The sequence below is a fragment of the Oryzias melastigma genome, linkage group LG1 (genome assembly GCF_002922805.2).
Source record: "Oryzias melastigma strain HK-1 linkage group LG1, ASM292280v2, whole genome shotgun sequence".
NCBI classification, from domain to species: domain Eukaryota; kingdom Metazoa; phylum Chordata; class Actinopteri; order Beloniformes; family Adrianichthyidae; genus Oryzias; species Oryzias melastigma.
Window position 1 is genome coordinate 22,702,338 of NC_050512.1, and position 14,161 is coordinate 22,716,498.

At 36.9% G+C, this 14,161-nt stretch overlaps 1 protein-coding gene across 5 annotated transcripts in view; it reads left to right on the forward strand.

Annotated features, from left to right (window-relative positions):
* Positions 1-9,201, forward strand: part of LOC112157434 (transcription activator BRG1) — a 19,507-nt gene extending 10,306 nt beyond the window's left edge. For 2 of the 5 annotated variants that reach the window (XM_024290154.2, XM_036213323.1), the window contains 13 exons: positions 255-362; positions 749-835; positions 924-970; positions 1,043-1,209; positions 1,289-1,452; positions 1,568-1,813; positions 1,887-1,964; positions 2,031-2,249; positions 2,339-2,601; positions 3,166-3,274; positions 3,374-3,475; positions 5,826-5,958; positions 6,040-7,332. In XM_024290154.2, coding sequence (XP_024145922.2) covers positions 255-362; positions 749-835; positions 924-970; positions 1,043-1,209; positions 1,289-1,452; positions 1,568-1,813; positions 1,887-1,964; positions 2,031-2,249; positions 2,339-2,601; positions 3,166-3,274; positions 3,374-3,475; positions 5,826-5,958; positions 6,040-6,263 — 1,947 coding nt within the window. In that variant the 3' untranslated portion in view covers positions 6,264-7,332. Of the gene's footprint in view, positions 1-254; positions 363-748; positions 836-923; positions 971-1,042; positions 1,210-1,288; positions 1,453-1,567; positions 1,814-1,886; positions 1,965-2,030; positions 2,250-2,338; positions 2,602-3,165; positions 3,275-3,373; positions 3,476-5,825; positions 5,959-6,039; positions 7,333-7,386 lie in introns of those variants that run through there. The other 3 variants (XM_024290152.1, XM_024290153.1, XM_036213326.1) reach the window with 3 other exon arrangements.
* The last annotated feature ends 4,960 nt before the right edge of the window (positions 9,202-14,161 follow it).

Genomic DNA, 14,161 nt, shown 5'->3' on the forward strand with positions numbered 1-14,161 from the left:
ATTTAGACGTTAATACAAACTGGAAAAAACATTGTTATGCTTTTATTTTGAAAATCTACTTTGAGGGAAACTTACTCATATTTTATTCATTTATTGGAGAGAACTGACAGGTTTTTCAAAATACCCTTTGACAGAATTGGGTGGTGCTACAGTACACGACTATAATAAATTCAATGTTATATAATATATAATGTCAGGCTAATTAATCACCTGCCATTTTTTACCAAACGGTTCTGGTGTTCTTCTGCTCTCAGGTGGAGTACGTCATCAAATGTGACATGTCGTCTCTCCAGAGGGTTCTGTACAGACACATGCAGGCCAAGGGGGTCCTGCTGACTGACGGATCAGAGAAGGACAAAAAGGTGAACGCATGAGTGCATCGGCAAGAAGGCTTTTAGTTCCCACAGTTAATGCAACTGTGCTCTGTCAGCGTCACACTTTAAAGTTTTTTGACTGTGTTGGATTCTGTTTTTGATTTTGTGTTTCTGATGTTCCTGATGCTTCATGAAAGGAAAAATAAAGTTTATGTTGCCTTTCAAAATTGATCTTACTCTTTTATCTAAAACTATTTTTTGTGATTTCAGCTAATTTTATCCAACAAGGTTTTAGAAAACCCAGATAACTTTAATTTATAGGTTTAGATGGTGTGAGAAACTATTTTTGTCATTCTTATTCTAATTTCCACAACTATAACTCAACACAGGATAAAAAGTACCTAACTTGTATTTTTGTCCTGCATGCTCACCAGGGTAAAGGAGGGACAAAGACACTGATGAACACCATCATGCAGCTGAGGAAAATTTGTAATCATCCTTACATGTTCCAGCAAATTGAGGTAACATTAACTAAATGTTTAGAACTTGATGATTTTTCAGTTAAAATAATGAAATCAACTGAATGTACTCTTTGAATTCCTCTTTAAGGAATCATTTTCTGAGCATTTAGGATTTTCTGGTGGAATAGTCCAGGGGTGAGTGCATAATCATTCCTAAAATCACCATCAACAGCGAGTTGTTTTATTTAACTGGTTTCTGTCCATCAGTGCGGATTTGTATCGAGCGTCAGGAAAGTTCGAGGTGTTGGATCGAATTCTACCAAAGCTGAGAGCTACAAACCACAAAGTGCTGCTCTTCTGTCAGATGACCTCACTCATGACCATCATGGAGGACTACTTTGCTTACCGCAGCTTCAAATACCTGCGTCTGGATGGTAAGATTCTCATATTTGCTTCCTTCTTTTTTACATTTCTTTCTAAATATTCTCTTTTTAAACAATCTTTTCATGTCAGGCACGACTAAAGCTGAAGACAGAGGAATGCTGCTGAAGACATTTAACGATCCTGAGTCGGAATACTTCATTTTCCTTCTGAGCACGAGAGCCGGAGGCCTCGGCCTCAACCTGCAGTCAGCTGATACTGTAGTTATTTTTGACTCTGACTGGAACCCACATCAGGTGAGACTGGATCTTTTCAGAGCACAAAAACACATTAAGAATTAAAAATTATTGAACTTTTTTATGTATTTTAAGCTCAGTCACAAGTTGAACTCTTCCTCTTTTTCCCCCTCAGGACCTGCAGGCTCAGGACCGAGCTCACCGCATCGGTCAGCAGAACGAGGTGCGAGTGCTTCGCCTCTGCACGGTCAACAGCGTGGAAGAGAAAATCCTGGCTGCGGCCAAATACAAACTCAATGTGGACCAGAAGGTCATCCAGGCCGGCATGTTCGACCAAAAGTCTTCCAGTCATGAGCGCAGGGCCTTCCTGCAGGCCATCCTGGAGCACGAGGAGCAAGACGAGGTCTGGTTAGGAGTAGAGGTTTGCCACCGTGGGAGGTTGTGTAGTTGTCGTTTTCACATTCTGGTTGTAAATGTGTTTCTGCTGTCCTCAGGAGGAGGATGAGGTCCCGGATGACGAGACGGTCAACCAGATGATTGCCAGGAGCGAAGAGGAGTTTGAGCTGTTTATGGTGAGCGTCAATATCACACATTTGTTTTTCCTTTCCCCCCCATTTATGTTCTGCTCCTCACCCCAGCGCATGGACCTGGATCGGCGCCGCGAGGAGGCCCGCAACCCCCGCCGTAAACCCCGTCTGATGGAGGAAGATGAACTTCCCACCTGGATCATGAAGGACGATGCTGAGGTTGAGCGGCTGACCTGTGAGGAGGAGGAAGAGAAAATGTTTGGACGAGGTTCTCGGCAGCGAAAGGAGGTGGACTACAGCGACTCCCTGACAGAGAAGCAGTGGCTCAAGGTTGTTTTAAGCAGAGCTAAAAAAAAGTTAGAATAAAACAATTTTTGTTTTTTAATCATTTAAATCAAACGGCGGGAATTTCCCTGCAGGCGATCGAGGAGGGCACGCTTGAGGAGGTAGAGGAAGAGGTTCGCCACAAAAAGACAACCCGTAAACGGAAAAGGGACCGGGACCTGGACCTCCCCGGACCCTCGTCCTCCTGCGGGAGCCGTGGACGAGGCGACAAAGACGACGACGGGAAGCGGCAGAGAAAAAGGGGGCGACCGCCTGTTGAGAAACTCTCCCCCAACCCTCCTGCTCTCACAAAGAAGATGAGGAAAATTGTGGATGCTGTCATCAAATACAAAGACAGGTGAAACATTTCAAACACAACATATTTTAAAACAAGGTCATTTGTTACCAATAACACTTTTTTTATAGTACCGGGTGAATATTTTCCATTCAACAGTCGGTCAGCGTGACCCAGAGAGGGAATGAGGCTTTACTATCAACTCTTTACACTATTCAGATAATTAAAGATTAAAAAAGGGAGTTATATTTCACCATTTGTTGACAATAAAGCAGTAAGTCAAAAGTAAATTACAGGATTATTTATTATTAAAAAAAAAAAAAAGATACAAGTCACATCCTAGAAAGTGGTTTAATACTTTAGGTTTTATTCAAACAACACATTTTGATTTTATTATGTGCGTTCTCCCATAGAAAGCATCTTTAGACATAACTGTTGACATTTGAGGGTATCCAATTTAAATAAGAAATTTTATAAAACCACTAAATGAATAAAATAATAATAACACATTTCCGACACGTTTTTTCTTCTAATTCTTGTCATTTTAAACCAATTTTTTGTTTCAACAGATTGAGATAAATGATTTCAGACAGAGGGTCACAGTCGCTCTGATCTCATGTCTTGCAGTGCCAGCGGACGCCAGTTGAGTGAAGTGTTCATCCAGCTGCCGTCTCGAAAAGAGCTGCCGGAGTATTATGAACTGATCCGCAAGCCGGTGGACTTCAGGAAGATCAAGGTTATATTATCCCATTGACTTTCCTTTTCAATAAGCACATGATTTAATAATTAAATGTAAAATGCAGCACATGCCGAACATACTTTGTCTGTACTGCAGGAGAGGATTCGGAGTCATCGTTACCGTAGTCTGGGTGACCTGGAGAGGGACGTGATGCTGCTGTTCCAAAACGCTCAGACCTTCAACCTGGAGGGTTCTCTGGTCAGACATATTTTCTGCAGCATGCACTTACAAACACATGAACCTGTCTGCTGCCTTTAATTCCAATTATTTAATAAAAAAATTTGTTGTCTTTTTAAAATCTAAATTGTGTATTTTATTACATTTTATGAATATCTATAAGCAGTGTTGGGACTAACGCCGTTTAAGTATAACGGCGTTATAAATTAAGTAATTTAGTAATCTAACTAATTACTTTCATCCTCGCTGTAACGCCGTTATAGTTACTTCGTGTAAATCGTGGCGCGTTACTTCAAAGTTTGATGATCTTGCTGGAGCTGGGCGCTTCGCACCCGAAAGTTGCTTGTGTAACGCGCCCCAAGTTGCATCAAGATACATGAGAAAATCCGGTTTCTTTTCAAAATATAACCAGTTTTTCACAATAAAATGCCACGATTGATAAATGTGATCATGTTTTTGTATCTAAACAGGCGGTAGACACGGATATAAACATTACAATCACAACACAAACGTGCACGCGCGAGCACAGTGACACACAAAACAGACAGGCACGCACACTTTTTTTTCGTTTTTCACAGACACGTACACACGCAGATCAACGTGGATAGACTCCGGTGCGGAGTGAGGAGTTTCGGGAGTTAATAAAACGACAACAGAGAGGCAGAGAGTAGCTCATCTTAGCAGAAACGGGGTAATATTTATAAAACACACAACACAGACAGACACGAGCGCGCACAGATCAACGCAGTGAGCAGACTCCGGAGCGAGTGGGCGGGGCTGCGGGATTTTGGGAGAGAAAAAAGAGATGCAGAGAGCTGCTCCTCTTAGCAGAAATATGGGTTAATAATTGTAGTTTATTAATTTATTATTGTTTTGCACTTTCAGTTTTTTAAGCCATTTTGTTTAATTATAGTTGTAGGTAAGATACTTGAAGTATGTTAATAGTTGAAACGTTTACCTTTTTTGTGTGAAGTTACATTTTTTATATACCACTTGTTGCAGTGTTTTGTGTGATAATTCTGACAAATAAATATTGAAAATTCTTTCCCTAAACCCTCTCTCATGTGTATCCTAAACTTAGACAATATGACTCCATTGGAAAACTATACCAGTATACTATTGTCGGTTATCATCTATTATTGAATGTAAATTATTTTTTTTATTTGTAACGCAGGAAAAAATACAAAATATTACCATATTTAAAGAGTAATTTAAAACGAGTTACTTTTCCAAGTAACTAATTACTTTGAAGATGCAGTAATTGAGTTACTAACTCAATTACTTTTTGGGAGAAGTAACTAGTAACTATAACTAATTACTTTTTTGAAGTGAGATGCCCAACACTGTCTATAAGTAACAAAACCCATTATTTTCATCATGTGTCTTATTATTACTGAATGATCACTGGTTTACATGCTCACAAAATTGGGATTACTAGGAGTTATAAAACCGACTCTAGAAATCAGTAGGACTGGGTTGATAAAATCGATTAACCATCTAAGCTTATTAGATCACTAATCGATCCATAAATGTAGAGATTGATCTAACACTCAATGCTAAAGTCCTCTAGCTTAGTGCTAACATAAAATAGGATTTCCCATAGGATGGCTAATGCTAACGCTCGGTCGACGTAAACATACATAACTGACTAAATTAACATCTTTATTTACTCACAGGCATTAATTTTCAAAACTCTTTTAAGGAAATATTTTTTAAATAACCATTTGTGGTCTAAAGCACAGTTTTTTGCTCATATTTACTTGTTCTTCTGGAATAAGGTGTAGTGCTATAGCGTGATCGCCACCTAGTGGCCAAACTGAAACGTTCTCCAGGAGAGGCAGAACAATGTTTACAATGTTAATGATCTGAACATTTTTATTAGAACTTCTCCTTTTAAGGATGCATGTAACACTGTATGGTATTAAAGATCTCATTAATGTCTCACTAATACATTTTACAGTATGTGAACTGTATCTGGTTAATGTGAAAATCTTCAAAACATATATGGATTATTAATGTATTTCTAAGCAAATGTGTAAACTCAAAATTGAATTAAATTGAGAGGATTTAAAGAATAGAAAAAAATCAGAATTGAATTGATCCGGGCTCTGGTGAATCGAACCGGTTCTGGAAATTATTGGCGATACCCAGCCCCAGAAATCAGATCATTTGATAATCTCAATCTACATTTTTTTTAATCCAGAACCTTATTTATTTTCGAGAACATTCTGCATGATTTCTTAAAAAAAACTGATGTTATTTGGGTTTTAGTTGTGTTCAACAATCAGAAAACTCCATGATGTGATGAAGCTGAGTCCTGTTTTGTCCTTCCTGACCCGTTCGTTCCACACATCTGCTCTTGCGTGGACAGATATATGAGGACTCCATCGTGCTCCAGTCTGTCTTCACCAGCTTGAGGCAGAAGATCGAGAAAGAGGAAGAAAGCGAAGGGGAGGACAGTGAGGAGGAGGAGGACGAGCAGGACGAAGGATCGGAGTCTGAGTGTAAGCCTTCCTGTGTTAAAGTGTATTTTTATATGCTCAAGTTCTATATGTTAAACTCAAAACATGATGTGTGTGTTGCAGCTCGCTCTGTGAAAGTGAAAATTCGTTTAGGTAGAAAGGATAAAGGTGGAGATCGAGGGAAGGGTCGCAGCAGACGAACGGGACGCACCAGAGCCAAACCCGTTGTTAGTGACGATGACTCAGAGGAGGAGCAGGAGGAGGTAGGCGTGTCTGTGTCTCACTCTCACATTCACACAGACACCTTAGTCATAGACGCAGAAATGTTAAAGTTTATAAGCAGCTGAGAAGTTTTTTTTATTTATTTGATTTTGTTTATATACCATCTTTAGCTTAAGTCAATGTTTTTCTCTCTGAATTTTACTTGTTGGCTTTACATTTTTTTTAATAATTGTTTGCTTGTTGTGTTTTATTTATGTTCTCTCAACAAAATGGAAACACAACATCTTTCTTGAGCTGAACTGAGATCTGAAACACTAAAGATATTTTTTCTCTTAACGGATTCTCACACATTAGTCTAAATCTGCATTAGTAAGCAGTCCTTCTTGTTTTATCGTAATCCATCAGCCACACAGGTGAGTCACATCACGATCATTCCACAGGTGTGTCTTAGGATGATCACAACTAGAGGCCATCCTAAAAATGTGCAGTTTAATGTGCTACAGATGTCGTAAGCTGTGGGGGGGGCAAAGCGATCAAGCATGCATCTGCATGCTGACTGCAGGAGTCATCACCATAGCTGTCGCTTTTCTCCTTCAGAATCTACTGGAATTACGTTGATCGTGTTACCGGTTGAAAAGTTACAGTATGTTAAAGATTTTGTGTTTAAGCATCATCAGTGACGCCTCAGGTGTTAACAGAAAAAAAAGAAAAGAAAAAAATGTAATATATAATCATCGCAATTTGTTGCCGCCTCACCAGATGGTACCCTAGGCATGCGCCTAGGTTCGCCTACGGCCAGGGCCGGCCCTGGCTGCAGCAGTCAGCTTGCGTACTTGTTGTCCTCATCAGGGTCTCGACCTGACTACAGTTCAGCATCATAACTGTGGGTAAATGTCTCTGGCACTTTGGAAAAATGTTTTCCTCACAGATTAAACCCGGTTTTCACTGTACAAGCCAACAGACAGACAGTGTGCCACAACCATTAGATGAGTGCTTTGCTGAATTTGTGAATCAATTGGATAACATTGACTTAGTGGTATAGGTGTACTGTATGTTATTGATCCCGTTTTGATACAACGATGAATATTCAAGGGCCCTTAACCCACAAGATCTTTGTGTTCCGCTCATAAAAGATTCTTTTGTTTTTGCCCCGAAAATAAATGTGTTATTTTAGTTTAACCCACAATTATAAAGTTAAAAAAACATTCTGATCTGTGGACTAAAGTCTATTTTCCTTCTTTTTTCTAGGAGCGCACCCCCAGCTGCACTGATGAGGAGTCTTAAACTGTACTGTTCTAGAAGAGACGGAGGCCTAAAAGGGACACAAATCAAACAGCACACTAACAATAAGGAATTAACCTCAGTCAACCCCATCCACCCTCAGTCAAATGTTGAATGGAGACACAACGAAGGCAAGCTTAGAGTACAAGTAATGCATAAACTAGTGTTGACTGATGTGAAGGAGGACTTTTCTGTGCAGAGAATATAATAATAAATTCTTATTTTTAATTTAAGGTAGTACCTAAAGTATCTAAAAACTCAAGTTGCAGTAAAATCCCTGATAGAAAATAATACAAATTCTAATCATATTGTCTAAAGATATTCACAACCATGGATTTTTAAGTTATACATTATTTTAAGGCAATTACTAGGCCTATGCATTTGTGACTGATTAAGTAAAACAACAATGAAATTTGTGATAAATGGTCAGTACATATTTAGCCATTTACTTTTTTAAAGGTTAAAACGTCCAAAATGATGGCAGAAAACCAGGAGGAAACATGCAGCCCACCGAGCACTGAGAGATGTACGACTACTACAATGTTTTTAAGTTTTACGTTAGAAACAGAATTATATGTCTGTTACGTGAATTAAGAATAATTTTAATTGTCTAAAAAATATTTCAGTTAATTAATATAAGCTTTCTGTTCTCTCATCTTAGCAGATCCCTGAGATAAACGAGGCTTCACTTCATTCTTAGGCCTCCATATTCAGAATGTTTGTGTTGTGTTGTGGTGCGTGCGCATTTGTGTGCGCATAGATGAAGATTTCAAATTTACGTCAACCTTTTTTTTTTAAATATTAACATGAGGGGATTGAATTTGCTAAGTTTTTTTTTTTTTTTTTAGGAATTACTCTAATTAATATTAACGTAGCTTTTACATGATATTTAAATGTAAGACGCAAGAATAGAAATGATATTCTTGTTGTTTAAGCGCTGCTTATGTTCTGTTAAAATACAGTAATTTGCTGTAAAATTTGACTATTTAGGGCTTTTAATGTGCAGAGAATTTGAGTAAAAGCTGGAACGAATTAGCAAAGTAAAGGATGCAGACTGTAAGCATAAAATATTTGCTTTTTTTGTGAAGACACCACCTCATTCCGCAGCTAAACCTCACTCCTCTCATCTTTTGTAACAGTTTCTCTGGAAGCGCGACGATTGCAGAAATGTGTTTTTGACCAGAGATTAGTCTTTGAGTCTGGTGTGGGCGCAGGATGTTTCCACCCTTATCCTATCTTGTTTAGCAAGTCGCCACTTATTTGACTGAGGTTTAATGGAGCTGAGGCCAAAGGACTCAACAAAGAAGAAAAAAAACGTTCCTGCTGCTTACCTGCTCCACACCCTGTATACAGCACTTATAAAAGTTGATTGTAAACATAAAAAAAAAAAAAAATGGTGAGCACTGTAGCTTTAATGAGTCCTCCTTCAATTTTTTTTTCTTTTACTCTTGTGTGGTGATTTTCAAAATAAATTCAGCGACTTCCGCACTTTTGGTTTTTGTTTCCAAGATGAAGCGCCAGAGGGACAGCGGCCCCTCTGCTCGTGACGGCCTCATGGTCGTGTGGTGTTGGATATACTGTGAAGAGTATTTCTATGATCATGTCAATGCACGTATGTACAGCTTGCAAGCTGAGTACTGTACTTCTCTCATTTCAGTAGGTAACTAGAGTGAACCAAAGCGTCAATGTTTTCTTCACTGATTTTTCAAGATCTGTCTTTGTTGTGTTGTATTCCTGCTGCTTGAACTGAGAAGGAAATAATAAACTCTTGATGTTGTGTGACATTGTGCAGATTTTCTTCCACCAAGGCCAGAAATTGTGTTTTCAAAATAAAAGTTTATGTTTCATGAGGTAATTAAAAAAGTTGTAAGAGTAGAAATTAATAAAATACATAATTTTAATCTGTTTTACATATTTAGGAGTCAATTTAGTGTTGATACTTTAATTCTAGGTCGTTCTGAAGTTGTTTTTTATGTGATTTGTATTTTTAGATCCTTTAAATTAGGTTAAAATCTAATCAAATTTTTGTTGTGATATTTTTTGGCACAAACACTACTTTTCATCTTTTAAATGTCATTGCTTTTGTTGGAAGCAGTGTCCCTGCTTCACCACTAGGAGGGGAAAGTCCCATTTTTACAAATCTAAAGGTTCCTTCACTTTACAAATTTCAAACATTTATATTACCTAGAACAGAAATGGCCAAAAAATGATCTGACATTACTGTATGCAATAATAAAATCATGCTGGTTTAGAGATAATAATACAAAATACAACCTTCCTTTCACACTTTGTAAGGAAGCCTAAAGGGCAAGCTGAGGCCTCATAAAAAGTTTGCTGTTCTGGTTTTTCAAATTAAAAGGTCAGGGAAACTTAATGTTTTCATGCAGCAACTCTGTTTGATTTTTTTGGTATTATATGGCTGCATGGTGAATATATGTGAAGCCTTTGAAATTACTTAGTTCTATGCATAAATTGAACTCAATTGTGTTCAATAAAAGCATGTAAACATTTAAGCAGGCAATGTTTTTCTCCATTGTTGTGATTTAGATTGAGATAAAAAAAACACATTTTATGTATAGAAATCAAGTTATCCCCAAAGGATTCACATACTTTATCTTCCATCTGTAAAAGAATGTTAAGAGAAACAGGGAATTTAAAGCACTGCAAAACTATCAAATGTGTTTTTGTACATTTAGGAATGTTCTATAAAATCATGTTTTGCAGAAATGTTTACTTTGACGTTCCATAACTGAAGAAAGAACTGTCAAAATGAAGATAGAATTTATTTTCCAATCAAAAATAATAATTGTACAAGTATGTTTGTTTTATGGTTTCCAGTGCAGAACTTCCTGCAGTCATTTAATCCACGCAAATGACCGATAGATTGTTACTGACTGTTCCAATGGTAGTTGAACGGAATAGAATAGTTATCTACTTCCTGTTTGTGTCAGAAACAGCTGAGAAAATGGAAGTGGAAAAATGTTAATCAGCTACTTTATCTGCTCTTTTGTTCCACTTTTAATTTAAAAAAATCACCTGAATTGCAGATTAACACAGGAGCAGTGAGCAAAGTTCTCCTTCAAAATACTGTGTATAACAAAAAAAAAAAAAAATAGAAAAATAGCTACTTATAATTATACGTAGATATATATTAAACTAAAGTTAGTCAAAAGAAAAATGTTTTTTTTTTAATTTGGTAACTAAAAGCAGTACAAAATTTTTACTTATAATCATATTTACTCAATAAATTGACCTAAATACTTATCACTCTGTATTAGCTTGACCCAATACTAACAAAGAATAAAGATTCAAGTTGTGTTTAGATTTATCAAATACAATATATAAGAACTTTGCATTCAGCTAAAATAATGTGTTGCTTGTTTATACGCAGTAACATACTGCTATCACACCTACTTGTTAAACTTTAAGCATTATTGCACCCATAAATATGATGTCAATTGTTTTTATATTTTGTTGTATCTTCAGCAAAAACTGTTATCTTGTTCTTCACATTATTTTACCCTCACACAAAACCTAAAGATATTTTTTCCCCAGTGTTTATAATTTTGACGTTTGTTGAGAAGTATAAATAAAAGGCTCTGATTTTCATAAATGTTAGTTCCTGCACAAAATGCTCTTCTTCACTGAGGAACAAGTCAGGTGAGTTCCTCCTTCATGTCAGGATTTATGCTTCTGTGTCATCAGCAATTGTTTTTTCTCTGAACAACGCAGCTCAACTTTGAAGATACAGAATCTTCATAATGTTTCTCACTGTTCAACCATACATGTATTCATTTATTTATTTTTTTTTGTCTTGGCATGACTGGGATTTGTTGTTTTATCACAGACTGCAGTCAGTTGATGTGCAGTTTCTATCACTGTTATCACAGCTGGCCTCCATCTTTCTGACTGTACATGCAGATAAATGTAGATGAAATTTGTCTTCCTGGAGATGTCTGATCATTGTTATCTGAACGAGCACATTCTGTACAGTAACACTGAGGTTTCTCTGGTGTTGGTGATTGATCGATCATTTTGAGTTCAGACTGTTCTGCTTTTATACTTTGAAATGATTAGTATTAAAAATCAGATTCTGTACTTGCAGTCCTCTAATCGTTTAGCTTCTTGATTGATTGAAATATATATATTAAAAATGTAATGAATGCTTGATAGGTTCATTCTTGATATATTTGATAGGGCCTGTTAATTATTTAATTCTATAACTTTGCAATTTGTTGGCATTTTTGCATGAATAAGGGAAGAAATGTTTTCTTTCATGATTGTTTGTTCTGTTCTGCATTACAGCTGCAATCTAAACTATCATTGCAACAGACAGTAATGCATCCACAAACAATCACAGAGCAGCTTTCTAAGCAGTTATTGACACTGGAACCACCTGGTGATATCGCCTACTTTGGATTCTGATCAGAATTTTCCAAACAAAATATTTATCTCTGAGTTCATGTTTTATTTTGTCAGTCCAGGAGGCTGATGCAGGACATCACTGTGCTTTACAAACTTGAGCAGACTCAAACAGATTATCAAGTTGCTGATATCTGAGACGAGGCATGTACAGTGTGCACAGGGCCAACTTGAAACACAAAGCACAGATAATATTCAAGGAAATATTTATTACCTTCTACTGACTGCCACTAGATAAATGACTCCACATAGTATAATTAAAATAGCCATCAAATTAAGCTTTTTTTTGTATTTATCAAATCATAATTTACTTAAATTTGCTCCATAATATTTGTGCCATGTCAAAAAAACTTTCTGGGATTAGCTATATGTTGCTCATAAACCACATCAAAACACATTTGATCTTAAACAGAACACTTGAACAGAATCGATTGAATTTGGTCTTATATGTATGATGTATACACTTTATTTTTTCAAAATCTTCTTCAGTCCAGCTCCACTCATCTTTTTTAGTGTAAAAGCGTTCCCAGTGGTCTTTTAATTATAATAATTTCCCATCAACCCCATTGTTTACATGATCTTCCGCTAGCTTACAGCCCCAATTTAACATTACCAGTGCAACAAAAATCCTAAAGCTATCCACCCATACAGTTTGGAGCCAGATGGCAGCTCAGGTGAGGAATTGAAGACGCTAATGGATCTATTTGTCTGAAAATGAATGAAGCAGAGTAGGACGGTGCATTTTCTGCATCACAATTACATTTTTTAAACTAAATATTTTCATCTGCTCCTGATTCACAATGATTTGAACAAAAAACAAACTAAAAATTTGAATTTTATTGTAAATTTTCTTCATATGCATCTTCCATCATGAGAAAAATACCACAAGAACAGGTTAAAAAACATAAAAAACATCATCATAACTTGTCAATATAATTTTATGTGTTGCAACAATTGTCAAAGGAAGTTTTTTTCCTTCTAAGCCAGCAGAGAGTGATCCACGATGAGTCATCTTACCTGAAAAAAGTTAGGAATGTTTGTGTTTCACTAACACTTCAGCAAATGTTCAACATGCTCATTGATTTTGAACTTTGTGTATCTTTTTTTTTTGACTGGCAGCATTTCAAGTATGTAATCCAACTACTGTTTTGACATTCCATGAATGGCTTGTCCCTTACCTCAACAGAGAGTCGCCATGAGCCTCCTTCTTACCCACCCAACTGATAGAAACAGGAAGGGAGGATTTTTTATGTGTGTTTTTTTTAAGAACACAGTCCAAAAAAATCATTTGTTGTGCTTTATTTCACTTCGGTTAATCTTTTTTTTTTCAATTAGCCATACATCATCATAAGGTTGAGGATTAAACACATTGTCTGATTTGAATATATCATATCAGAAAATATTTATAGGCCTCAATTAAAATCGATTTTTTGACCAATTCGGTACTGGACCGATCTAAACTCTGCAAACAGCATTGCTTTTATGATGCACCAAGACTGAAAAAAACAGGTGAAACTTCACAGATTCTAGACTGAGTTCCGGACGATGCTTTCCATCTGAATACCAGGATTAAACGTTGGAATGTGAGGCATCTGCCTCCAAAATCAGTTATTGTCTTCTGCATAGTGGTCCAACATTTCCACAATAAAACTGGTGTCACAAACAATGCGATGAATATGCTTTGCAAATGATCACCAAAGCTTCTTGGTTGGAACTGGTGGCACAATTCAAATGAGACGTTTTTCAACTTTGGGTTGGTCTTGTTTCCTGTGTCTGTTGTATCCAGGTATAAAATAGACTTTAAAGTCACCTCTTATCATCATATGATCTATTTTAAGTGTTCCAAGTTTTTTCAATTTACAAGGATATTATTTCTGCAGACTGGCAGGATTTTATTAGAAATTCAGGACTGCTTGGGTGAAGTAAGCCTGCCCTCACTTCCTATTATCCCTTTGTTTACACTCTCACCTGCTAGCTTGCAATCCCCAACATCCCAACCTAACACTACTGATGTCAAGCTATCTAGCCGTACAGTTTTGATCCAGATACCAGCTAAGTTAAGGAAGAACGAAGACATACTATTTGTATTCAAGTGATACATCAGAATGGAGCAGAGCAGTGAGATTGTTGTCCACCAATTATGTGGCACAGCTACAGGATTTTTTTCCCCCTCTGTCACTAAATGACAAAGATTTGAAAAAACAAATGTTCAGAAATGCTAATTTTGAGCTTAAATTTCCTTCTCCACCATGAGAAATATGATACAATTACTCACTGAATACACCAAAAACACATTTGTTTAGTGGAGTGGGCCTTTAGG